General features: G+C 40.1%; 1 protein-coding gene across 7 annotated transcripts in view; it reads right to left on the bottom strand.

Moving 5' to 3' along the window:
* Positions 1 to 4,444: 4,444 nt before the first annotated feature.
* Positions 4,445 to 27,864, bottom strand: part of gramd4a (GRAM domain containing 4a) — a 43,322-nt gene continuing 19,902 nt past the window's right edge. For 5 of the 7 annotated variants that reach the window (XM_058624865.1, XM_058624862.1, XM_058624861.1 and 2 more), the window contains 16 exons: positions 18,651 to 18,771; positions 16,774 to 16,835; positions 15,575 to 15,713; positions 15,096 to 15,121; positions 14,814 to 14,905; positions 14,539 to 14,630; positions 14,262 to 14,310; positions 14,109 to 14,180; positions 13,980 to 14,023; positions 13,790 to 13,899; positions 11,562 to 11,716; positions 8,695 to 8,839; positions 8,475 to 8,568; positions 8,021 to 8,111; positions 7,783 to 7,851; positions 4,445 to 7,506 (listed from right to left, as the gene is read on the bottom strand). In XM_058624865.1, coding sequence (XP_058480848.1) covers positions 7,393 to 7,506; positions 7,783 to 7,851; positions 8,021 to 8,111; positions 8,475 to 8,568; positions 8,695 to 8,839; positions 11,562 to 11,716; positions 13,790 to 13,899; positions 13,980 to 14,023; positions 14,109 to 14,180; positions 14,262 to 14,310; positions 14,539 to 14,630; positions 14,814 to 14,905; positions 15,096 to 15,121; positions 15,575 to 15,713; positions 16,774 to 16,835; positions 18,651 to 18,771 — 1,475 coding nt within the window. In that variant the 3' untranslated portion in view covers positions 4,445 to 7,392. Of the gene's footprint in view, positions 7,507 to 7,782; positions 7,852 to 8,020; positions 8,112 to 8,474; positions 8,569 to 8,694; positions 8,840 to 11,561; positions 11,717 to 13,789; positions 13,900 to 13,979; positions 14,024 to 14,108; positions 14,181 to 14,261; positions 14,311 to 14,538; positions 14,631 to 14,813; positions 14,906 to 15,095; positions 15,122 to 15,574; positions 15,714 to 16,773; positions 16,836 to 18,650; positions 18,772 to 23,259; positions 23,664 to 27,864 lie in introns of those variants that run through there. The other 2 variants (XM_058624868.1, XM_058624863.1) reach the window with 2 other exon arrangements.

Raw genomic sequence — 27,864 nt, 5'->3', positions numbered from 1 at the left:
GTTATGTTCCTTTCCTATTGTGAAGCACTTTGAGCTGTGAGTTTATTATTATTATTGTTTTTATTAGTATAGGAAGACCCTGGTAAAGCTAATTAGGCAGTTAAGTGAAAACACACGTGTTAGTGATCCATATTTACAGAGATTCTGGGTTTTCCAGGGAATACCTGTGTGTGTTTCACTCATATCTGTATCTAACATCTATCTTAATAAACTTTAACTGTACACATAACGTGTATTTACTCCTCATTTGTGCCTGTAGGCTACTTATCCCTGTTCTTTATTAAATTCCCAAGTGTTTCTTGTGTTTCAAATGTCCCTGAACACACCGTGACAACACTAATGCGACACAGGTGCACACAGGTGTGAACAATCCAACTAACGACGGAGAAGCTCTGACTGCTTGATCTGAACTGAACTGTGGATGTAATCAAACCTGTCAAAGCGACAGACTAAAACTAGGAGTTATAACACTTTGTTTAAACTTATTTGTTGAAACTCAACAGGTGGAATTTTTATTCCACTTTTTTTCCCCCCCTCAAGACAACGTTGTTTATTGAGTTTTTAAATAAATAAGCACATAAAATGTTCGAGATACAAAAGTACAGGCTAAAGCTAGTTAAAACGTACTGTAATGCCTGTAGAACCACAATAATGATGAGCTGTTTTGATAATGAACGCTGAAATACTGTCAGGCCAAACTTCCCTCATCCATTTTAATATGTTCAAGAATTTGATTGACATATTGTAAGTACAGATTTACTTCCCCGAGTGGTTTAGCTAAAATACTTTTACAGCCTGCTGCCCAGTGTTCTAATGTAACAAAATACTTTGTTACTGTACGTAAGTACAAAAATCATGTATTTGTACTTTACTCTGTTATTTGTATTTCTAGCAACTTGAACTTTTACTCACTTGAACTACATTTCCCCTATCTTTGTTACTCGTTACTACCAAATAAAATCAGAAGAAGAACAGTTGATAATGGTCTGTCGTTTTATAGAGTTTTTTTGAGCCGCTTTACATCAAAATTTTGCCATTTACCCATTCACACATCTCTCATACGCTTAAACATGGGGTTAAGTGTCTTGTGCAAGGACACATATAGACTAGCAGAGCCAGGAATTGAACCCAAAACCTTCCAGTTGAAAGACAACTCGCCCTAACACTGAGCCACCATGAAACTCAAAACCCAACTCACTATTTGAATACTTGTACTTCTAAAACTTGAGTACATTTTATATCACAAAATTACATTTGATACTTAAGTACAGTACATGTTATATACTTTCAGACTTTTACTAAAGCAATATTATAAAAAGAAAACATAGTCATTTTCTGGTAAGATACGTGTACTTTTACTCAAGTATCCCTTTACAAGTGAATATGCATTCATGTATTTGTCCATACTGCTTTGTGAGTGTGTTTGACTTGTACCAAATACACACACACACACACACACACGTGCACGCTAAAAGTGGCCAAGGAGACAGAGCTGAGCTGTCAAACTGTGTCACCATTTTGTCGCGGTGTACAAATGGTAAAAGATGCCATGTGTGGCCATGTGTCTTCTGGGCCAACTAAAAATACATTGAATCCATCAAGCAAAGCAGCGGGAGGGGAGACAGAATCCTCTGAGTGACTCTGACGTGTCATTTACAGCGTCGGCTTCAAACTGCCTTAAACTGTACGAAAGTTGGCGACACACTCTGTCTCACTGTGTGTGTGGAAACGTAGGGTCGGTGAACAAAGGGAGTGACTGAGGAGCAGGAGTGTCTTGCACATTACTGATGATCTTTACTTCAGATCAGGGAATCAGACGCCTTTTCAAAAAAGCCAAAGAAAGAGAGAAGAGATATTGCTGTTGTGTTTGAGCTGTGACACGTTCTCTGCAGGGAGGAAGAGCAAAAACCTCTTTTTGCTGCTTCCCAGTGATGATGAAGCACTGCAAACACAAACAAGAGTTTAATGTTCTAGTTTCTGTGATTTTCACCTACACTTATTCAAGCTACGAAATGTTTGTAACATCGATAAACGGAGACCAAATTACAGACAAAAATTCAATTGTAAATGGACAAAATCTGCTAATTAAAAAATGATAGCGGGGAGAAGAGGACGGAAGGACTGGAGATTTACTCTCATTAAACCTTCTGATCTTTCAATCAACAGCAATCAAACACTCTCAGAGCAGCTGTGTCACTGACTACCAGTGGCAGGTGCCGGTCTTCGAAACAGGGTGACGTGCGTAATTCTGCAAACGAATAAATAGAACATAATTATGTAAAACTGAAATAGTTTTGGACGTGGACGCGTCCAATCACCGTCGAGCTCACCTCAGTGAACAAAAAACCTATTCTGTGCCATCCCATAGAGAACAGTTGTGTTTTTGAAGTGGTTTTAATGCGGAGGCTGCTACGGGAATACGAAAATCACGTAAGGCTAGTGTTAAGGTTTAGTATTAGAATGTCACAGTGTCACTGTTGCTGTCTTAGAGCGATCGCCATGTGCTCGGCTTTACTCGCGCCGAGGGCTTCTCCGCGTCGCGCCTCGTCTGCTCGGTCACGGTGTCAAATGTGTCACTGTGTGCGGTGCAGGAATGTCACCACAGACACAGAAACAAAAAGGTGCTGCTATACTGATAAACGGTCTACAAACAGATGCAAGGCTTCTCTGTGTTCAGTCACAGACAGACATACTAGCAGCAATCAAAAACAACATCAAAACGTGTCTTTAATGAAAAGAGTGAAAATAATCAGTGCACCAAATCCCTTAAGAGAAAAAAAAAAAAGACTGGGTCACTTACCGAAGTTATTAGCCTTAAAATAGCGCTGTCTAATTTCAAGGCCACAAGACACATGTCTTCATCCACCATATTGATTTCTTGTCCTTCCAATTACCATAGAAATGGAGTGGAATTTGGTAGAAATGGACAATATGTCAAACCTCCCTCTTTCTTATTCCAACAGCAAGGACAAAGTCGTGAAATAACCTGGAGAGAGAGAAGGTTAGGCAGCATCCATGACACCTGATTCCCCCAGTGGAGAGGGGGGAAGTGACTGACTCTTCCAGCCTGGTTTTTGTGAACAAAAAGTCTTAGAGTGACCTCGTGTGGCTGTGAGCAGGTACTGCACTAATGGGCCAGGAAAAAAAGAGGACACTGCACATTAACAGAGATATGAGCAAAGTACCTTAAATTCTTTTTATTTAAATTAAAAAAATGTACATCACATTATCCCTAACAGTTCACACAACTTTTTCAATTTCCATCTCTGTACATTTCAATGTTTTGTATACAAATTCCTCTTTGACAGAAAAAACGGAAATAAAAGGTTGACCGTCACAGATGATAAAATGAATGAATTCACCTATGCGCTGTGAGTATAGCAGTTTCCCAGTAACACTTCATGTCGCAGTTCACTCAGTTCTGTACCAAATAGCACGAGTATTGTCTCAGTCTCATTATTTTTTAAGCCTTTAATTCAAGATAAAGTCAAGTTGTCGGGTTTAAATGGCTGTTGCCGCCATTAAAGTATTCATTCATCCATTAACCAACGTGTAGCACTAGTGCAGTGTGCATGGAATGTGAATCACTTCCTGTCTGTGTTCAAATGCTTCTGGAAAACCCTTAATTAACATTTACACAGATGAACTACATACTTAATACAACAGCAAGGACACTCGGCCACTGGAGAGAAAATGAAAAGACAAAGTTCCCCCCTTCATTATACCAGCAGCAACATCCTAAAGTCATCATTTCCAATTATATTTCCCCATCAATATTTTTTTTTTCCTTGTGGTTACATGAGAAACTCTGCAACACGGCTCAACTTAATTTTTAATGATTGTTTTTTAACGTGTTTGTGTTTGTGTTTGTGTTTGTCCTGCTTCCCTGCAGCAAAAACGTTGTTTGATTTACTGCTTTGTTGTTTGCTTTCATGTCTGTGTAGATTTCTATGGCAAGAAAAACCTTAAAAAAAGTCACATTTTGTTAGCACATCGAGTTTATTTGAACTGAAATGATACCATTATCTCTATTGTTTTTGATAATAATTCTGTAATAATTAATGTTAATGTCACTGTATGGCAATACACATCCTTGACTTTAGGGGGAGCTCTAAAAGGAGGAATTTCATAATCTGAACAGCCTTTTCTTCAATCTTGTGGCAGCTTGAAATAACTTGTGTTTTGAGGTTGTTTTATGCTCATTAACTGTTATTTAAGTTGCACACGGTGTAATGTCACTAGTGCTTTTTGAACTTTATAATCAGTTAAAATATCTTTGAACTGAAGGTCAAAGGCCAGGACAATCCCACTCGGCATCAAGGTGCCGCCTTCTAAAAAATATTTTTCCAAATGTTCCTTTTAAGCCATTTGCTGGACACTTCCAGCAAAAGTGTCTTACAGTAAGAGTGCACACATTTTTATTTTCTTTCAAAAACAACAACTGTCCAACTTTCAGTTTTATTTCCGCATCAACTCTGCAATCGTCAACAAGGTGCATGAAATCACGGCGGACAAAGAGGAAAAATGCCACTGTCAACGTGTTGTTGCCCTTTCAGTCCATCGAGACCATCTCTACTCTGTGTGGAGCCTGCAAACCTAAGTACTGGTGTTGGATATGAGAATGTATGTGCCTGTGGTTTAAAATACTGCAACTATGTGATGAGGATTTGAAGTTTGTGTCGTTAAAGGACGAGCAGAGATAGTCCGGTGGTGCAGAGTCAGTGAGAGCGGAGACATTTCAATTTAAAACGCAAACCAGTTTTCATAACTCCAAAATCAAAAGGAATTCAAACTGGTTTCGAAAATTAAAAAAATAAAATAAAAACAAAAGAAGAAACAAACAAACCAAAACAGACAAACAGAGAAAAATATTTACAACCATCTGTAAACACGAGTGTAGGCAGAATATGGCAGACAGAAATCTTAAAATTTGGCAAAAAAGGAAAAAAAACATGATACATTCTGTGCTTTATCTGAGTGCAACCTGCAAAACCCAGAGAGCTGATTTTCAGAGCTAACATTAGAAAACGCTTCAGGTAATAGCTTTAAGACTTCAACGAGCCATCGAATCACACAGTGTTCTGTCACTCTACTGATTTCACCTTCTCTAATGGGGTCATGATCAAACGTATGCCTGAACTAAAATAGATGTTCACATCTGTACGAGGGCGGCCTTTGAAATATCAGGCCAAAGCATAAACGCATGCACGTCAAAGGACTGGTCCATTACGTCTCTGGCAACTTCATATCCATTCCAGTTGATTCTAATTGAAAATGACGACGAGATCGTTTGTGTGGATTTAAAGAGAAACCGTTGACATTTCAGTCTAATGGCGGATGACAGAAGATAATCCTCCCGCTTTTCTTGAGAAGTTGTGACAAGTGTGATAAAGGGTTGTTATACTTAGAAAAAAAAAAAAGAAAAAAAGTGTTCAGTGACTTTAAATCCCCAGAACATTTAAATGTCAAGATCTTTCTTTGAACCGTGTTTTATAAGAACTCTACAAAGAAACCGAAGCTTGTGCTGCTGGACATTCAGAACATAGAATAAAATAGGAGTGTGGAATAGCTATTCTACTGTCTGTCTGGATTCTATCTGCGTTCATCTCTGCAAACACAGTAAAGTGTCTGATGTCGCGTTTGGCATTACATTTCTACACATGCTACCATTCTGCAATGATCAAAGACCAGCTTCATTCTTGCAAACGGCATCTGAAAATAAAGTGACGTCGAAATATCCTGTCCAGTCCACACATGAACCTACCCATTAAACAAAAGATGTGGAACCAGTGGGAGACGTGACCCGGGTGACTGTCTCCACCCATAGAAGCAGAACTGAGAACAAACAAAATGAACTAATAACAAAAATGAATCCAGAGTATGTGACTGTTTATGTAACCTTAAATAGATATTTCTGCTGTGGACGATAAGATTTTCGATTTCTACTTGAAAAATACCTCACTATCGGCCAGTGGCTTCATTCTCAAGTACCTTCTTTTACGTTCAGTGTGAAGGTCGCCTGACTCAGTAATCATCCTCGCCTGTGGTAGAACAATCAGTCCAGTGTTAATACAAGTGTGTTCATGTTGCGCTGCACTGGTGGCAGCAGGCTAAGACCTGAGCAGTCAGACATTACAGAAATACACCGAGACATATCTGCAAACACTGTCAGTTTCCAGCTGATGTGGTGACCGACTAATGTCAGAGGTTCCAGTTAACAGTGTAATAAAGTGCAGGGAGAATACCGGTGAATATATGTACAGATTGTGCCTTGGAAAAGGAACATGAGACATGGGAGGCTGCATCCTCCGCTGTCACGACTCTAAATGGCAGTCAGTGTTGTGCTCTCTCATCTCGGACACAATCGGCAGCTTCGGGACAGACGTGTTAACCCGAAGGCCGTTTGTTACACAGACCAGAACAACAAAAATAATAAAAAAAGAAGCTGCTCACTACCAAGTCTCACACATGTACACACAATAAACACAAAAGCAGATACTGAATGCAGCGCGCGTTTTTCCGTTTGTTGGTTAGACACTGATGACTCGACGTATACTGTAGCTGCTGAAATGTGTCTAGAACGTAGAGCGAGGAGGAGGCGAGAGGATCCACAAGTGAAGACAGCAGCAATGTCAACTTACAGAAAGGCTCTCTGTCAGACAAAACATCTGTCATCTGACTTTGTCACAGCTAATACACGTTTAAAAAAAAAAAAAAAAGACACGATCACTGACCACTCACGCTTAGATTTTTGTTGGGCAAAAAAAAATAAAAAATAAAAATCTGTTAGTTTCACATCTAAATATTTCCTCAGTGGTTTGTTTTTTTTACTCTCATTCATGAAGCTGAACTCGAATATATGATAGATACCTGGCAGTTATAACGGTTATTTGTTTGTCTCCTATTTGTTTCACGACATATTTAAAATCTTCCTTTTATAGCAAAAGACACACACACACACACACGCAAACATACACACACACACACACATACGCTCAAACATGCAAACACTGAAACATGTAAGTCAGACACCAGTCATCCAATCAGGTGATCAGTCACGTGGTGGGGGATCCAGCCCCCTCGCCAGCCTTCTGCTGATGGATTCAAACCACACTTTCAGCTCCTCGCTCCTGCAACACAAATGCTGTCCGTTGACCCAACACACGTTTGCCAGACTTCACCCTTATTTCCCCCGAAGGCGCGGCAAAGACGGTGGGGGAGGCCACCGATCAGGAGGAGGAGGAGCAGGTGCTCGCCGAGCAGAGGGGTGTGGTCTGCCAAACTTTGTTGTGTCTTCCAGTCCAGTAGAAAGTCAGGAGGCTCTCAAGACTTCAGCCGCAGTGCAGAGCGGAGCAGAACTGCGGGGGAGGGGGGCGGGGGCAGCAGAATGTCTTACGGCTCTGCGCTGGCTGCTGGTTTGGTGGTGGACGTCAGGATCTTCATGTACTGTGTGAAGATGGCCTCGAAAGCCTCGTCTCTGTGGATCATGGCACCAAACACCAATGGCTGCGGAAGACAAGAGATGCCATTTTGACATTTTAGCAGAAAGAGGCACAGATGTTACTGATCCCAATAACTATGGCTGTGTTCAGTTCTAGCGCACCAGCATGTAACACCAAAATGGATGAAGCTAAAAGGAACGCAGCCGTCATTCATTTGATTTTCCTACAGTTGCCAGTCAAAATGGCCGCTGAAGTGCCTCACATGAAGAAACAACACGGAACACAAACATATTTGTGTATGAATAACAAAATAAATCCCACAAACAAAAGTGTACAGTACCTTCTGAGTGGAGGGAGTGGCTATGGAGATGCCCATCCCACTTCCTGGGAGAACTGACAGCACTTTGTACTGGTTAGTTCGAGGTAAAAAAAAAAGTAAGTACATTTTTATTAATACAGTATCCAACAATATCCAAAGTACATCAAAAACAACTTCATCTACTATGTTTACCTGCTTTGCATACATTCAATTCATTACTTAATTACTTTTTTTAGTGTAGATCAAGAGGGATTGGTACCTTTTGTATGTCAGTGATGTCCACCAGCTTGATAACTTTATTCTTTTTGGAGGAACTGGATCTGGAGCTGGAGCTTTCAAAGCAGAGGTAACTGAGGGGAGAGAGATTGGGAGGGAGTGAGAGAGAGAGTGAGAACAGCTGATGGGTCTTTGGAGAAAAACATGGGCCAGCAAAACTGACAACAACCTTAATGGACGTGCTGTCTGTTCAATATCCAAACAGGTAAAGCGATTTAAAGATCAGAGAAATGTTCTGCCTGTTCTACTTGATCCCCTGTTAACTGACTGACTGACACACACACATAGGAGGGGATGTGAAGTATCTCTTTATTTTAAAACTCAGTACCACACACATGCTTAAGTGACTCTATTTCTCCTCCCTCTTTTTTTTTCCTTCTTGCAGTCGGAGAATCAACGATAAAAGACGCTCTCAAGGGAAAACATGTCCGACTTACTTCTCTGTGACGTAAAGCACTCCGTTCCTGATGTAGTCTGTGGGCATCTTCCTGTCTCTGTTTATCAGGCAACACCTCCAGCCATTCTCACACACTGGCGAAACATAACAGAACATTAAAGACTTTGTCTTGATTCAAGAATGAATGAATGAATGAATTTTCACTGATGAAAACAGATGCACAAATGTCTTTATTTAAAAGCTGCTGTAAGGTTCCTCACCCGCCAGAGGGCGCTCTGACTCCGACAGGTTGAAAATCTCATGAAAGGCTCCCTTCTTGGTGCTGTGGGAGCGACCGGTCTCCTCGTCTCGGCTCACCCCACACGGCACCGTGGAGAGGCTGCTGCGAGAGACCACTGGCTGAACCTGGAGAGAGATGTGGGGAAGAGACGGAGGGAAAAGAGAAATGAAAGAAAAATGCACATGGTGATTAGAGGTGAAAAAAGAGGAGAGGCACACAGGAGAAAGCAGTGTGATGATAAGGGGGAGGGAGGAAGAAAAAGAGGGAGAGAAATTTAAACTCAAGTATCACAACTCATGATGTGGCACCAGCTAACAAGACAAGATGTTCCCAGATCTGTTAGGACGAGTAGCCACACTGGAAACGGCTCTTCTACTTTCATTTCTGTGCCTCTCTGCGTGTGCTCGTCTCCGCAGCGGGCTCAGGTGTGACGTGCAAAGCACAGAGTGAGGCCATCATTCACTCTGAACATATACTGTTACTGCGAATACAGCTGCAAGCCAAACACACGCGTTAGTTTGTGAAAATATATATATATATTGAAGTTTCCCTGCTCTATGTATTGATGTTGGAATAATGACAATTATTTGTGAAATCTTTACATAAATGATTACTTTATCTCAAAACTGTACGTTTTAAATGTAAACAAATGCGATTGCATTCAAACCACTGTCAAATTAATTAAAGCCTATGAGCTCATGTTTCTCACTTAAGTGGTGTTTAAATCTAGTGTCGCCTGGCTACATCCCCACACTACACACAGAAAGAGATTCATTTTATATCAAGACATAATGGAGGCAACAGCAACAATGAGCTAGTAAAGCAACATGGCTGCAAACAGATGGTGACTGAAAACACAAATAAACGCCCATGATAGGTTTCAGAAGTGAATATTATTGCCCAAAAACTTGGTCTTTCAGCAGTTTGATGGATTAAATGCTTCTTGTCCCCGTCCGACCCTGCACTGCTGCTGTACACGCGCAAACTCTCCCTCAGTCAGGTCTGATAGTATTGCTTGACAGTGCTGTTGTCAGCATACAAATAATGTTACATTGTTTCTGCTCACAAAGCCCAGAACAGAGGCAGAATAATAACAACAAAAATCACCAAAACTTACTGCAGCTTTAAAAAAGGATTGAAGGAAATAAACATATAACATAAACCCACAACATATAAAAAACTTCTAAAAGCAACTTCACTAGAGGAATAATTACTGCACATGATAGGGAACAGGAAAGTCTTCATCAGCTAATCAAGGTGCTAGTCTATGTGCATGTGAACACACACTCCTACTTCTCAAGAGGCGTCTATGTCAACGGATCAAAAATGTCACTGTCATAGTTAATGATATTATAAGAGATATTACAGTTTTTTTTTTTTAAATCTATTGTATTATAAGTTACTGTGACATTTTGATCCATTCTTTTTCCAATCACTGACAGCCAGGGTGTGTCAGACATCACACACGCTCACACACAAACACACACACACACTTTGAGGTGAGCTGAGTGCACACCCACGCACAGCAGAGGAGTCAAACAGGGACACACTCACACACAGTCCCTACCTTCTCAATGCCAGAGAGCTGAGAGAGAGAAACAACAGAGTTTACCTGCAACTGAGGCCACAGCAAAGACATATATACACACACACACACACACACACACACATTCAAACCAACAGAAAAGACACTGTGGGGTATTCACATAGCCAGAATAGCTACAGAATAACGAGTAGCTGGGTTTTCATGTATTATTGGCAGGAGTTTTAATACTTTATTGACCTTTTCTCCCTTTGTCTCTGGTCAGTGGCAGGAGGAGGTTGACTGGCACTTGATAAAAGGTTGAATCTGACCTGCAGCAGTCTCATAAACTATTCCCCCACCTCAGCACGACATATTATCTGTACATCTAAAGCATGACCTTCTATCTCGTGTTCAATGACAATTTAGTGGCTCTTTTAACATTAGTACTAAGATTACCTTCAGAGATAAACTACTTCATTGTAAAAGTAGACAGATTAATTGGGCCGACGTGGCTGATTCTTCATAGGTCGACACATTTTTGTTCTCGCAAACTTGATAAATGTTAGGTGCGTTAAACTTTATTTTTGACGCCGTAAGTTTATTGGACAAAGTCTAGTTTTTGTTGAGCAGTTTCATGTATTTAATATTTAGCTTATACTAGAGATGCATGACATTATCAGATAATGGACATTGGCTGATATTCATAAAAAAGGAATTCATTCATCAAATAAATTCATACTAACATCTGCTGTGACATGATTGTGCAAAACATTATGTTAATTACACTACAGAAGAGACTTAATGACCTCTGCAGTTTGACGCGAGGAAAAACTATCAGCAAAAAGTCCTATATTAAACATCCCCAGTTTATAAATTATTTTAATTTGAAATATACACAAAAAATGCATATTGCAGAGACAATATTACTCAATTAGTATGTATTTCAATTAAGCAATTTAGTGTATCATTTATTATTACTTCACTTTTGCATTTTATCAGGTGTAGGAGAAAAAGAGACCTTCAATGACTACTTAGAGTAATAATAATAATAATGCATTTAATTTATACAGCACTTTACTGCTGGCTACTTTGAGGTCAGTAAAGCTGCTCTTTAAGTGCTAAAGTTGTGTGATGCAAATGTAAAGCCACTATAGGTGAAACCCTAAAGTAAACTTCAGGTTTTTAAGTTGGCAATAGAAACAATTTAAGCACAGGATTAGAAGGGAAGAAATAATCCACATATTTCATCTAAGAAGCTGTGAGAAGAGGCCGTTAAAGGGGTGATAATGGATGCGTTTGTGTTTGTGCTTCGGCTCCCTTACCCGCCGCGACACTGTAGCATTGGTCCTCTCTTTAAGCTGTGGGTCGGTGGGAAGGCTGTTCCACACGATGAAAGGCGTGTCGTACTTGTCGCGCAGCTTCGGACAGCTCTTAAAGACGAAATCTATGATGAAGAACTTGATGCCAGCATACAGGCCTGGAGAGAGGAAAAACACCAGGGATGGAAATAAAAACATGCTTCTATGGAAACAGAGGTTATCAAGTAAACCTTGTCGAGAAATGTTGCCGGGCCAAAAGTCACAGCATCCTTTCAGAGTATTTCAATGCCATTGCCTTTCCCTTTTTGTGTCCTTCACATCATTTACATTTTTTACATAATGTCCTCCTCAATACCTTTCACAGTTCTCATTACTGGCTCCAGTAATATACCCGTGTTGAAAAGTCTTGATTAATAAATATTATCCTTGAGTTATGCTGTACAGATATAGAAATGGGCACGAAAATCCAACATTATCACCTGTAAACACAGAACGGCAAAACTACTGAATGTGTTTGCCAACAGTAAGCATGATTATCAGACGAATTTTCCAATTGTTTTGTTCCAGTTGTTTCGTTACTGTTAATACTGCTCTACTTTTCCTGTAATCTAAGTTATTATAGCTTTGTATGTAACAAAATGTCATCCCTAATAAGACAAGATAGTCCTTTATTTGTCCCGCAGTGGGGAAGTTTGCATTGTTACAGCAGCAAGACAGTAAAAGATAATAAGTAATAAACATGCATTACCAAAAAAGAAAATTACAATATACAAAGATATTAACACTTAGACTATCACAAAAATAGTTAAAAATAGAATGTAGAATGTAATATAAAGCTAGCTAGCTATAAAGTCCAAGTGGTCACTTTTTTTTTTTTAAATACAAATCTAAATACATTTGACGTGTTGTGGCTAATTATGTTGCACTGGCTGCAGATATCACATCTCCACCAATTGCGCTAGTCATTTAATTTAATTTCAAGTCAAAATGAAGAGTAGCTCATGCTCACATTAGAGGTGACAACTCTGTTTAGATCACAGAACAAATATAGCCATTGTGTTAACCATTTCCTTTTCCTTATTGCACCTTGAAAGAGGATTTGTTTAGACGTCAACAGCCTGCAGGGCAAAAACAGTTACACAAGTGCAGTATGAATGTATTTGTTTGTGATGGCATTAGTGAAGTATTTGCATTCTTCCAGAGCCAAACAGAGTAAACATGGAGGTATAAAGAAACTTTATTTGTGCGTGTGTGTGCGTGTTACAGGTATTACTCATGTTGTGGGGACGTACATCTGTTTACACACTCACCTTATGTAGAATTGTCTTCTTTATGGAGACAAAAAGCAAGTATACATTTAAAAGTGAAGACATGTTGTATGGATAGGATGAGGTTTGGGTTATGGTTTCCAGGAAAAGAACTTCAATCAACGTAATGTCCTCTGAAGTCATGGAAACCATTGTGAGTGTATGTGTGTTTGCTGTGCATTCAGACCAACTCTTTTCATGTTGCAGCCTTCTCCTACAATCTTTTAAATTCAAATTCCACCTCATCAACCCAGCCCATGGAACATTTCATGCCAATAAATTAAAAAAAAACAAAAAAAAAAAACAGACAACCAACCCCACTACATGGTACTGCCACCCAAACTAGTGACAGTTATTTTGGATGTACTGAATCATTGGAATCAGTTAGTTAAAAAGATTTGTTCAGTACTTCCTGCATGACCGGAGCACAGACTCCGTCTGACATGGTCACTGAGCTGAAATACAGAGGCAGGGGTTGTGATTTCAGCAGTGCTGTCGCTAAATACACCAGACCTCTCTATTAAATGATGAGATTTTAGACATTTCCTTGCTAAATGTTGGAGAATAACCCACATTTTCATTTGATTGTTAAGTCTTTTTAACTTATCGACGGTTCGGCATAGTTTGGTTTGATTATTGTGTATAGGCAATATCGAACAAAACAAAGACCCGAATAGGACTAAGTGCGAGTAACGGAAAACTAGAACGACATACAATCAGACAGGTTTGAGACAGCCTGATGTGGGATGGCTGACAGTTCCAGAACTTTGGCGCAGCAACAGAAAACCTGAAGACTGTAGGACTGTCACTTTTTCAAAAAAAAAATTAATTAAGCTCCAACAAACTCATCATGACCTGTAATTCATTCGAACACTTATGACAACAGTAAATGAATACTTCATCATTATATGGTAAATCTCTCACCTATCATGAAACCCATCAGTTTGTATGGCAGGACACAGGAGGAGATGAAAGCCACCCACAGGCAGATGTAAAGTTTCCGAGTGCTCTCTGGCTGCACCCACATGAACAGACTGACAGAAAAAGAGTTACTTATGTCATTTCATATGCACTGTTTTTCAATTCTGAAAGTTAAAAAAAAAGAAAGCCTTACTTCTTTATCTTCTCCAAAACATCCGACATCTTACCAAAAAGGTTCTGTGAAAAGATAGTTGAATAACTCTATTAACCAGTAATATTATAGAATTCGATATTATATATAGTATTATAACCTGTGGTGTACCTGCGCTTTTTGTGCAACATCAAGTACAAGTTGAAACTTTTCAGACACAGTCAAGTCTTCCTTTGGAGGCTCCTGCATAAATAATGAAAGACATATTGACCTCCACTGGTGAGTGTTTATTTAGACAGACAGGAGAGAGGAAGGTCGTCTTACCATGGGTTCAGAGACTTCAGGCACGATGCTCCACTGGATCCTCCAACCTCTGGAAAAACACAGAAAATGTAAGCACTGTACATTTTTATCAGGAGTCAAAAACCTGTCCATTGTAACCATAAAATTAACTGTGTATGTAATGAGCATCTGTTCAGTAGTAGCACAGCTGTAGCCTTACTTAATAAAAACAAGGCTTTATTAGATAGAACATACAGTAATCGATTCAATTTAAAGCCAATAGAGCAGTTTAGTAACCATATAACACAAATGTTTTCACCTGGCAATGAGGTAATTTAAGGACAAGCGCAGGATAGCCAGGAAGAGGAACATGGGAATGGCCCAGCCGTGCCAAGCAGCATTCATATAGATCTGCAGGCAAAAGAAAAACACAGTATATTGACATCTATCACGTGTTTAATTACGTACATGTGTACAGATAATAAAACCCACTCAGCCAATTTTGACTACATAAAAAAAATACAGATTTGAGCTATTCCATAACGTAGCAGAATAATGCATTATAAAACTGAAGTAGGAAAAGTGTGCACTCACAATGAAGGCAATAGCTGAGGTGTAGACGGAGTGCCAATTCGATAAGGCGGAGAGATTCCTTAAGAAGTTGGTGACAGGTCTGGCTCCTCGCTCTGAAACGAGGATAGTGGGACATATAGATAAACACCACTCTATGGGATATCAATATTGAGTTCAATGTACGTGTTTAACTCTGAAAAATGTGAATTCTACACATATTGACGTGCAAAGAGTTATTATTTTCATTATCCTTGTCTATGTGTTTTTCTATGGGGTCTATGTTGTTGTTTTTTTAATACTCACTGAGTCGCCTCATATTTTCTGTCAACCTGGATGGAAAATAACAAAAAGTGAAGGTCAGAACAAATGTAGGTTGCTTCAGTGTAAATTGACGCACACGCAAACAAAAAGCTTGGTGTGTGAACGGAGCTGGGGACACTTTGGCCTTTATCAGTCTGATATGACTCACTCACTTGTCTAGAGGAGGAAGGAAACAATCAACGTAGAATAAGTGAGAGAGGAGTTTCTTCACATTAAATAAAAGTGAATCTGAATGTGTTGAATGTAGTGAACAACAGGGAGGAACTCAAGGACTTAGCACTTGTCAAAATGTCAATACAACTGTTTATGAAATTGATATGAAGTCTATAGACATATGAATTCCTGAATACTGTGACACAGTCTTTAAGATGGCTTCTCTGTGGCTACACACCCCATCTCCACATCCTATCAAACAAAAGCAGGTTCATGACTCAGGGTAAGACGCTTCTTTCCAGTCTCACCTTTTTGCACTTAGCGGCTCCTCCGTCTCCACAGTGCTTTCCTCCGGCTGGAATCGGAAGTCCTCAATGTAAACCCCAAAGCGCTCGTACAGCCACTTCTGCAGCCGCGAACTCCACACCTCCTTCTGCTGTTTGTCTGCTGAACACATGCTCCATTAAGTTAATGTGTTTGTTTGCAGAAACTTCTCAGACAGATAAATAAAAACTTTGAAGAACTTTGTCAATAAAACATACTGTTTTCCAATACTTTCCAATTAGAGGCTTATGTTGAGGCAAAAACTAGACCTGCCACTATCATTAGTTATATCACAAAACCTCAAACTTCAATTTCTGTGATTAGGCTGTCATTAATGTGTCTGTGCCATGAACGACAAAAAGGCGACCAGTTCAAATTACATATAATCAATTTAAATACATGTACAACAGGAAAGCAGGGGCTGTACTGGCCGACGATATTGTCCTGAAGAGTGACCAATCGTAACTCAGCGCAAGGGACTGTGAATGCAAATTATTTTCCACTCTGTGTTGTTTGTGTGGATTAAAAGACACACGCACAGCCACACAAAATCCATTCCGAAAAACACTGACAACCCCAGCACTAGTTAAAGCTCAGGCATGTCTGCCCTGGATAGAGTGATCTACAATCATAACCCATTTTCCAAAATTAGCCACTCTGTCTCTCCCTGCTTTTCTCTCACTGACGCACACACACACACACACACACACACACACACCCAAAACTGCTTAGCCCAAAAACAGACTAAATACACACTGCGACTAACAATGACAATGCTGACCTATAAAGGCAACCGCAATTAACAGTTTTTGATGCATTAACACAGTGCGTTGACATGAGTGCTCTTGCTCCAACTAAGTGTCGACTTGAAATGACCCTGTGAATGTGTGTGTCTGTTATAATGAACATTATACGCCGCTTCATGCCCTAGAATAACCCAAGAACACTTCCGACACACTCTGTTCCCATCTAACACTTCACTGCACACATCCTACATCCTCATCTCCTGTCCATGCGTGTCCATACACACACACACACACACACACACACACACACACACACACACACACACACTCTCCTTTTGATTTACTCCCACACTCTGAAGACATCTTCCTTCCCCACTCATTTCCTGTCTGTGCCCCCCGGACACCCACTCATTCAACTTTTTTCTCCAGATCCTCACCTGTTCCATTGCTGGAGGGTGACTGCTGCTTTCGGGGAGGCTGTGGTGGAGAGTCCTCCAGCCTGAGAGAGAGAGTAGAGAAGATTTGCCACATGTCAGTCTCACTTCTCTATCTTCTGAGATGCAGTCACACAACAGACATGTTTCAGGAAGTTCACATGTAAATATGTGTAGAGCCACTGCATTTGATTGGACACAAAGTGTCCAATCAAATGCAATGTTTTACTAAAAAGGGACAGATGCACAATACAAAGTACACTGCAAAATCACAGCCTTAGCTACTAAAATCCAACACCTGTGCTTAGATGGACCTGTAAAAAGGCAAAAAATACCTAAAACTTAATTGTTTACTTTTTTTTATACATACATTAGAGTTATCACTTTTAATCCAAAATTCTAATTTCCATTTGGACTTGGGAATGGGGAGTTCAAAATGTACAGCCTAAAAGAGCACCAGACCTTCTGAAGTAATAACAAAATGTCAAGCAGAAAGTGCTGTTAGCGGAGCTTGGCCTTAGAGCCACTTTATATACGCTCTTGGTTCATCAAGAAAAAGAAAAAGACAGTGATGTTATGCTGTTTTTGTGTGGAAAATATAAGACACAAGCCAAACCATCTACCTGGGTAGACAAAAGTACCGTGGAGAAGGTTTTAAATAGCAAAGTACCCAACAAATCTGCGCCCTCAGCCGTTAGCTTAGCTGTCAGCTCCACCCGAGTGACACAGCAGAGGAGGCATCAGACGAATATACCACTATCTTTAAAAGAATAGCCTATCATGCAATATTTGTTTTAACTCAATTTTTGGAAAAGTGACATCCCTGATATGCATACATGTGCATATATACACATCAACACAGTAACAGTACATACATGTCAACTATGACATCTCTCCCACATATCCCTCATTGATTACATCCATCATCTACAGTTAACTCAATAACATTAATGTGCTTTCAAACTTATTATTATGATCATTCTGCATTACTTATAACATTTTATTGTTCATTATTCGACTATGACAAGCGATAAATCTCTTTAAGTATTTCATTGATTTTGTTCCTGGTGAATCTTAAATATTATATGTGATCACGAAACAACTCTGCTGTCGTTTTGTTCTGGTTGAATAACTGTGACGCAAGGAATAAATGAATGTTTGATGTCTGCTACCTTTCACGTGCATTTCTCTAGCTGGTTACTGCTGACCGAGGATTATGTGAAGAAAGCTTCCCAGTCACGATATGTTAGTTCCCTTTCTAAAAATAAATAAATCCTGAGCTGTCTCTGACACTTTGGAGGCTGCATTTCTCTGCTGGTCATCACTTGGAGAGTGCTGACGGAATTTCCCATTGGCAGCCACAGATACATCATCTGATCACAAACACACACGCACAGCTTTAGACGTGCACCCTGAGATTAAGGGTAGCTTGGCTGGTGTTAAGAGATGCAGGATTTACCTGACACCAGCATAGCCTTAGTGTCACAGTGTGCAGTTTGGCACATATATACACACACACACACAAGTGTGTGACGTGTCTTGTTTTTTTTCTTTTCCATCTAGTTCTAAACACACAGACACAAACACACACAAATGAACACACATGCACACGCACTCACAAACACACCCCCTTGAGGAATTCCCTGCCTGCTAAGGCATTGGCCTCTATTTATAGCAGAGACCTTGGGACCACTGGGCATACACACATACAAATAAACACACACACCCATGACCTATGATAAACTCTGCTGAGATGAAATGTTACAGGGTGCAATGTTACCATTTCCTGTCTTTCTCTGGTTATTACTTCCCATATTGCACATTTTCTGGGCTTCTCATCCTTCACCCGCGTCACTGAACACTCTGTCGTCCTGCTATACCTGGTCTTGAGCACCTCGTTCATCTTCTGCTCCAGGTCTATCCTCTTGCTTCGTTCCCTCTCCAGCTCCTGTCGCAAGGAGTCCACATTGGTCTCTTCTCGAAGCTTCCTCAGCTCCTCCTCTGGAGAAGACAAGATAAACAACAAAGAATGTTTAGGGTCAAGGAAATGCATGTGATATATCTATTTATATATATTTGATGTGGAACATTTAATTCACTGTTTTTTACATTTTTACTCAAACATGTACATCATTTAATAATGGAAAAAAAACTGTTTTAGAAGTGGAACTAAATCTGGAGTTGAACTGCAGTAGCATTTTCTGAAAAACAGCCTCTACATGTATGTGTCGCTTGTTTCATGTCGTCCATCTGTCTCCTCCACCTTCACCTATCCCCTATTCTTCATCCTTGTCAATCAGCTTCTCGCATCTAAGTGGTATCATGTGTCATGGCTCTGTAAGCCCGGGGTGCAACATCAGCAGGGTTCCCTCTCAGTCTATTGTCCCCGACTAAGGGGACACATAAATATTAGAGGAGGGGAGTCAATAAAGGTGAGCACATGTGCATAAGAATAAATAAATTAATACCTCTGCTTCTATTCAAGTGCATACAATAACAACTTTCTTATATCCTCAATTTCAGGAAATGTATAGTATGCAGGATTGATTGCTATTTGCATTGACTGGGCCGGTTTAAACCTAATTTTTCCACCTGACAGTAACAAAATGGGTAAGTGCAGAGCTGTGTCTCCCTTGCAAATGGCAATCTATATTACCTAGTCCCCCGTCTTCTTTTTCCTAATCCCCATTTCATCACACAGACAGCAGGGGATTTATATTATGAGAATTTAGCCATCAGATTTGTCTTCTACATCACCTTATCCTATCTAACATAGTGTATCGCTTCCCATTAACACTAATGAAACATTTACGCCAGCAATGCCTGCAGCTACAGGTGAGAGCAGAATTACACTGGATCCCCATGTTCGATTTAATGTACCTGCTTCGTAGCTTGCTTTTGCATTTATAGTTCACAGGAGCAGCAATTTGATCCTTCTTTTGAAAACGTTGTGCATTGTGGCATGAAGGTCTTCTGTTTTATCCGTGTAATATGACGCATCTCATTCAGACCTCCATCTGCACAGTTTGCCCATATCTCCATTTCTTTCTCTTCCCCTGGCTACCAAATATAAGAGTGCTGTAATGATACAGTATTTATGTATGGAAAAAGAAAGTGAGAGTGAGTGTGTGGGTCTTAGTGTGGGCATAGGAAGCTAGAGATTGGCCAAAAGTTGCTATGGACTAAGCAGCTTACTGCTGGCTTTGTTGCCCTGGGCCAGGACAAGCCACAACCAACTCTAAACCTTTTGCACAAGAGGGAAACAACAACAGCAATGCACCACGTGTGGTCACTGGTGTAGATAAAACTAGATCAGTCGTTTACACTGTACTCAATGCAGATCTTAACAGTAATGTCACTCAAAACCCCAAAAAACAAAGAAAGATTTGCACAATAGGGACTACAGTGCTTCAGTGGCAAATTCTCAGGCAGTTTGTTTTGTGTTCTATTGGCAGAGCATGCATTTTCGATACCTTCATTTAAGCCAAAGCTCCACAATGGTCACCAATATTTATTTAGTATTTTGTGTTAAAACAGTTGACAAATGCAGGATATGACGTTGAGGAGAGCGTAACAGCTGGAAGAAGCTTGGAAAGCTGAAGCAAACCGCCGTGTCATGGTATAAAAACTCATCAAAGTGGCATCTTTCACATTAAAGATAACCATCGTGTACAAACATATGAAACGAAACATTTTCTGTTAAATGTTGGTTGATCAAAAATGCAGAAATACTTTCAATACAACGTATGACATTAATGTATTCAGCCATCCACAGTGCTGCAGTATAGGTTAGACTGTGCTCATACCTTCCAGCCCCAGTTCATGTTCACCTTTTTAGCCTCTTTGATCTCGTCTTACTGTCACCCTTTTTCCTTTCCCTTAGTTTCCTGTCACCACAAGTAGGCCACTCACATCCTTGTGTTATTATTTCTCTATGTATAGGTTCCTCTACCCTTTCTCCACCCTTTTCCTCTCAATAGTTCCTTCCTTCCCAACACCACAAAAAAACCATCTCATTCCAAAATTCCTTAGTACCGTTTTAGGTGTTTGGCTCCAGCCTAGATACAGCGCAGCAGGACACAATATACCATGTGTGTCCGATGGAAAGAGATAGAGTATAATTGTTTTCCTATTCTACAGAGGCCATTTTACATCACATAGCCTATTAATAATACTGCCATCACACCCGCTCTGGTTCTTTACGGTGCATTCAGAATGTTGCACTGCAGAAAGTATCTGTTGCATTCTTCTTCTTTTTTTCTTAAATGGTGTTTTAATAGGGATACATTTGCTATTTCCATCCATCAATCTACACTAAACAACCCACAGTGAAAACATACAGCATGTCTTTAAAAAACGTCCGTCTGGAGTCCATCTGTGATTAAATCAATAGACTAGACATGACTTGAAAAGACACAGGCTGTCTATATGAAGTGTCACAGCTGACAATGCAAATCAAATAAATGCCAGCACAGCTCAGACGGGATTCTTTGAAAAGCACAGATTTGGTAATAGCAACATAATTTAAACTCAAAATTCCAATGTAGATTACATCAGAATTACGTCAAAATCATCCACCCCTTTAATAATGTTGGAAAACTAATGTTGGAACAGCTGACATCCAGTCATATGCGACCTGTTTTATCCCTCAGATTTAAAGTGCGGCACCATGGTAGATCATGTGATCTCCCGGATTACAATTCAGAGTGTTCTGTTCCCCCTGATGTAATCCACTCACTTCAAATGAAATCTACAGTGACCCAAAGTGAAGTACAGTATTTGGGGGGAACACGGTGATAAAGTTGTGATCTTTGCTATTTGAACACAATTATCATAGCAACTTTCACGCAAGTTGAGTTGCAGCTGAAATGTGCTTTTTTGAAAACTTTTTTTGGAAGATATTAAATTCATCATTATAATTTTGTTGTTTTGCTGAGGGTGGTGATGGGTGGAAAGAGTGAAACAGGCGATGTGGATTAATTGGCAGTTAAATTTCCACATCAAAAGTTTGAAGCCATTGTGAAGGCTGGTAACTAGTAATTTATCTGCAACACAGATGGGGGATTAGCTAAATACCATGCCAGTCACTTTTAATAGCACTGACCTTCTCTCTCCAGCAAGCTTCTCATGAAATTACCCACATTCAATTAAATGCTAATGAAGAAAAGACAGAAAATGCTGGTGATGTTGAGAACAGTTAACAGCAGTATTGGGGTGCTTACGTGACTAATGTGGATAGTTTAGGTAATGTGGTGGTGGATTCAGTACTTGAAAAGAGCAAAAAGACCAAGCTGTGATGGGGTTGAAATTTAGTTATATATTCTGAGCAGTGAGTGGTTAGATAATAACTTAACATTGCCATGGGCTGAAGTTTTTCTTATGGCTGAAATAAAATGAAACAGGGCTTAGTGGGCCTGAGTTTGTTGATTACAGTTGGATAGATGGTACAAAACTGAAAACTGACACTGAGCCATAATTGTGGTAGTCCTGGCTAGATGCAGACCAAACATGCTGGACCCCATTTACTCCAAACACATTTACTTTGGTTTAATCGGGCTCAACGCAATATAGCTCTCCTTGTGTGAAGGTCAGTAGCACTTAAAATGTTGTATTATGTGAATGGTGGTCATCTTTTAAAGGATAACTAGTACTACAGTAGAACAGCAAATAAATGTCTCTTTCCAAACGTCCTTAGCGCTGGTGCAACTGAGTTTCTGCTCAGAAGCATACTGATACTGTTGGTCTAGAGCTGTTACTTTTTATCCAAAAATTCAGATATCATTTCAAACTCAGACCAATTCAAATTTCAAAATATACAGCCTACCAACACATCAGACTGTGTTAAGTAACTACCATGTTGTAAAACAGCGATGTTAATGTTGTTTTGTCATGACAAATAGGACAAAAACAAGCCTCAAGGGACAATTACAAAACTAAAGCATATGGAGGCCACATGTAGTAGTTCTGGTTCTATATGGAGTTAGATTTGTCTCAACATGAACACTACGAATTGAGCAAACAAAAAAAAAAACAGAAATCACAGACAAAAAACTACAGCGCAAAGAACAAGTGAGGGAGCGCAAACGTAAGAGATTCAACACCAATAACACAGAACAGTAGCTGAGATTTCAAACTCCTACTTGTATATTTTGTTTGTTTTTAGTTGGACAGAGATTAGTTTATAAAGACTTTGCATCCTTGAAGAGCCAAAATACAGTACAGTGTGCAAGAGGTTAAATCATTTTCCTTTAAAGGTGTTAGCAAATTCCTTACTTTAAACCTAATCAAACAGATGATGACATGAAACAGCTACAGTACTCAACACAAGCCTTGTTTGACTGATGAAATCCTGATGAGATAAGATAGTTTTAAACAGTACAGTGTGGTGTCCAAACAAACAGAGCTGCCAGACAGGCTTAGATTACTCCCTTATTCAGACGATCACAAGTTTAACAGTGAATTCCTGATGTTGACGCTGAGGAAACTTACTGAGGTTGAGGTTGCTCTTATGGCTTTTAATCTTATCGACCGCTCCACTGTAAAACAGCTCGAAGCTGTCAAAAGTCCAGTCCTCCATCTTGCATAAATGTATGCGTCTCTGCAGCTGACCGCTCCCTGGGACGCTTGAGCATGATCCTGCTGGCAGGGTGGCAGCCTTGGTTCTTTCTTGAAACAGAGCCACAGCTGCAGGTTGTCCAAATCTGGCCCAGCCTGTTTTACACCGTCTACGTTATAACCCCCTAACTCCTTCAAAACCCATCAAAGTTTAGGTGTATGCTCCATGTTTACATGTCCAATTCAGAGTCAAAAGCAGAGAAGAACGACACAAGAGACTATTTTAGCAGGCCTCCACCCACACAGCGATGGTCAGTGACCAGAGCTGTTATGAACGTGTCCGGCACTGGGAGGAAAGCAAAGGAGGGCAGTGGAGGTTGAGAGAGGTGGGGCTTTTCAGGGTGGCCAGTAGACTAAGAGGGTCTGGAATCTGAGATTTCTGTGCACACGGGGAACTGGCTGAGACAGGCATCATAGATGTTCTTACATCATTATGGGTTTATGTGGTATACGCTCTGCCTGTGCGAGGTTGAGTTACATGTTTTTTGGTGGTGTTTAGGCTGGTACGTGCTTGTATTTGTGTGCAGCAGTATGAGTATGCATAAGTACTGTACACCGGCAAGCAAAGCCAAATCGCTTTTCATCTGAACAGGCAAAGTTGTTAAGTCGTCAAAGGAAAAGTACTGTGTGGGGTTTTCAATCCAGGCCAGAGACAATGGTTCCTTTCAGTGTAGGAAGGTGGGGGGTACAACGGGGTTGGAAGGGATCAGAGAAACAGAGACACAGGGAAAGAGAGGCAGAGAGAGAGAGAGAGAGAGAGAGAGAGAGAGAATCCGGCACTTTACACTGGCCCACATTGTCACCACTCACCACAGTGTTTGTTACAGCCAATCAGCAAATCTACTGATGTCAATACGACATTCAAGACACTGACAAAGAGAAGGGGAGGACGTGGTTTAGAAAACAATATTACCTCAGCACTGACAAGTGAGAGTTCAAGGAAAGCAAATGTGTTTTGTGGAATATGTGGAATAAGAAAAAAATAAGAAGGGACAGTGCCTCCACCAACTGACGACACTCAGGAGTCCGCAGGGACATTTCAATCCTGCTTTACTGGTCACTCACTGAATCCATTTTCACCTTTCACCTCATCCAGGTACAATTTTCTTACCATCAAACATAAAACCAATCTCTCCCATATTACGATTCAGGCGAGCAAAATAATTAGTTTACCCCATCTGTCTCTCTGTAATTACAAGTTTTTATATTCTGGTTATTGTTAGAGTGAACAAAGTGAGTTAGTCTTCCTTTTGTTTTGTCAATGGCCTCGTTCTACTCCTTGTTGTCTGTGGCCTTGATGTCTGTGGGTGACCTAGATTTTACCCACTTGTTTCACTTTTCCCTCCTCTGCAACATGATGTTTCCTTCATGGCTACACCTCAAACTTCACAGTTTCTTCCCATGACATCAAAATCAACACCCCTCCTTTCTTGTGCCATGCTGCCTTCACTGACCTCTTGTTGACATGGAGCAGAGTGTGTGTGTGTGTGTGGTAAGTAACAGTATGTCTGGCTTCTATCTCTCTGGTATGTTACTGTGAAGTTTGGTGCATGCTTGAAATTTAGAAGGGAAGACGAAATGAACATGCAATGAATAATCTAGATAAATATGTTCCATGATCCAATGTTGTGACAGCAGGGAAGATAGCATCTGCTTGTTTGGAGAACAGTAATCATATCATAGATTTCATTACATCATAGCTATCTCGTCAGGCCATCTCAGTCTGCTCAGAGAACTGGGAACCAATCAGCAAGAAAAACAAAGGACATATTCATGGTTTTTGCTCGCTGAATCAAGCAACAGGTGTAATATCGTGCTCAAAATCACTATGACAGAACACACAGTACAGTACAGTATGAGTTCTCGCTGAGAACTTTGTCTCTCTACCCACAAGGCCACCTGTTGCATTCTCACACTCTGCATCAGTTCCCAAATGATCAAACACTACACAGACCTGAACATGGACTACAGCACATTGAGAGAAACTAATGTAAAATAAGATAACTACATTAATCTAGACCTTACATGAATTACAATCTAAAAATCAAATTAGAGAAACATCTGCTCCGAAGCCGTCAGGACACATTCATCCCAGTTAAACAGCAACTTCATTTCCTGTAAAACGGAGCTAGCCTAGGATAGATAAGTCTCTTTTAACAGGCTTCATTTTCATGCAGCATGTTTTGTAGCTGCCTATTTAAAAGGAGAATAAATCATCATTGCCATTGGAGTACAAGTATGAATAATGAGGCAATGTCTCACAGAATACTCAATCACTTGCATAATTATCTCCAAGAATACTTACATTTTTCACTGTAAACCTCATCTGATTTCACCTACTACTGGCATCCATATCTTTAATGTTTTACTTTCAAAATAATGCCTTCTGATTGGTCCACCCTGCCTCATGTAGTAACATACAAACAGCTAACTGTAACTTTGTAATTTAATTTCTCAGCCATTTTGTGGTTATGGTATATTTTCTATGGCAGATAACTGAAACAAATGGAAACCAGATGGCAGCATAGCAAGATATTTGTAGGCAGGGCAGCTTCCGGTGAGTTCTGACAGCAGAAAGCAGAAGTACTTTCACATTCAATGAAGTAATACAATATCATACATTGGTGATTGACTTCCACACTATCATAAGCATTACAAGAGTATATCTGTTCTTCACCAAAAGATCTCAACCTTCAACTCCTGACTGTATTCACAAAGCAGCTGTTTTTATTTTTTATTTAAAAAGAGTCGAAAAGATAGCATGCAAGAGAGCAGAGTTCTAAATAACAATAAAAAAAAACACCCACACCATAGTCCATGCACATTAACAACATAAAATATGTGTTTGTATTGCTGTAGGTGCATATTTCTGGCTTTCTTATATCCATACCTATTTCATATCAATAGGGAACAAGATGCCTCCTAATGATTTGATTTACACAACTACTTGTTATTCTGGGTGGTTTCCCAGCACCAGTGGGTTTAGACAGAACCAGATGGTATAGTGAGAAACATTGCATTACAGACCCATTGAAGTTCATCTCTGAACACATTAGCTTTCAGCTGTGCTTGTTTGTGCATGGCCTTCATGTGCTCCCTTACACAATATGAAGTAGGACAGCAGCTAGGACACTGTATTGATCAGCCAGTCACTGTAGAGCACAGTCACAGCCTGTTCCCCCACACTGACCTTCAATACACAACCTCAAACTGAATATCCTCTCTCACACACTTACTCATACATAGTACATACGCGTGCGCACACACACACACACACCCACACTAGCAGCAGTAAAACCAATAAACTCCAACTACAGAGACTTTTGTGACACAGACAACATCAGACAGTTCATCTGTGATTCTAACTGACTTTATGGGGAAGGGAAAATAACCAGTGCCCCAGTCAAACCTAGATGACACAATACAAATAACAATTCTTCACTTCAGACATCATTTTGTCAGAGGGCACTACATTCCAAGTAAATAAACAAATAACTTTCATCACTTCTGCTTGGTCCAGTGTGTTGAGCTTACAGGAGTGGCATCAAGATGCATTTCAGAAATCTAGTAAATGCCAACACTTCTGCAATTATCCATGCAAACCAAATGCTTGCTGCTGCTGCCACTTTGTGGTTAGAAATGCACCACAAACTAGGTTGTCAGTGGAGAAGAAGGGGAAAGGAAATTCAATCAGTGCAATCATTGATAAAGTATTGTTCTTTTAATACAATCATATATTAATATAATGTATATTCGTCGCCTTAACTGATCAACTTTTTATAATGACATGACATGATCAAATATGTATGCCTTTCCACTGTTCTATTTCTGTTGTCACTGGGAGACTCCACTAAAGATAAATACTTAAAGGCAAGCCAAGAATAAAAAGCAGACAAGAGAAAAGTACAAACAGCAACGGAAGAGTAACAGAGACATTTAGAAATGGGAGGGAGGGAGAATAAAAATAGAGGCAGGGGAGAACCAAGGGGAGACAGAACAAGAAAACAATGAAGGCTAAGCCCCTTAAGCCTGCATGTATAATTACATGAGGTGTTTTCCATTGGCACAAGGCGCTGCCATTTTAGCACCAATAGCAGGGTCAGTTCAGCCGAGCTGTGTAACCCATGGGACACATTCTAGTTGATCCATCCCTCTGCTTTTACATCCATAGCTATAATTATCACAACAATCACAGGGTTATCACACAAGGAAACGTTGGTAGCAAAGTGCTTCTTGTAAATCTTGGCGGGCAGTGCAGACTGAACTGCACAGATAAACTTGCACAAAAAATGACAATGGTCGTTTAGAACTGCGCACACACATACACTAGAGGTGCGAGTAAAGAGCAGTTTTATGCTAAAACACTTGCATTATTTATGTCTGTGGCTTCTGTGGCTGCTGCGATGAAGCTCCAAACTTACAAAGCTCTGCAGGTTTGTATAACATACAAAGGAGAAGCACACAACATGCATATGAAAG

The sequence above is a fragment of the Solea solea genome, chromosome 3, assembly GCF_958295425.1.
Source record: "Solea solea chromosome 3, fSolSol10.1, whole genome shotgun sequence".
Classification (NCBI taxonomy): Eukaryota; Metazoa; Chordata; class Actinopteri; order Pleuronectiformes; family Soleidae; genus Solea; species Solea solea.
Note: the sequence above shows the minus strand (reverse complement) of the source record. Positions and strands in the feature narration are given on the sequence as shown.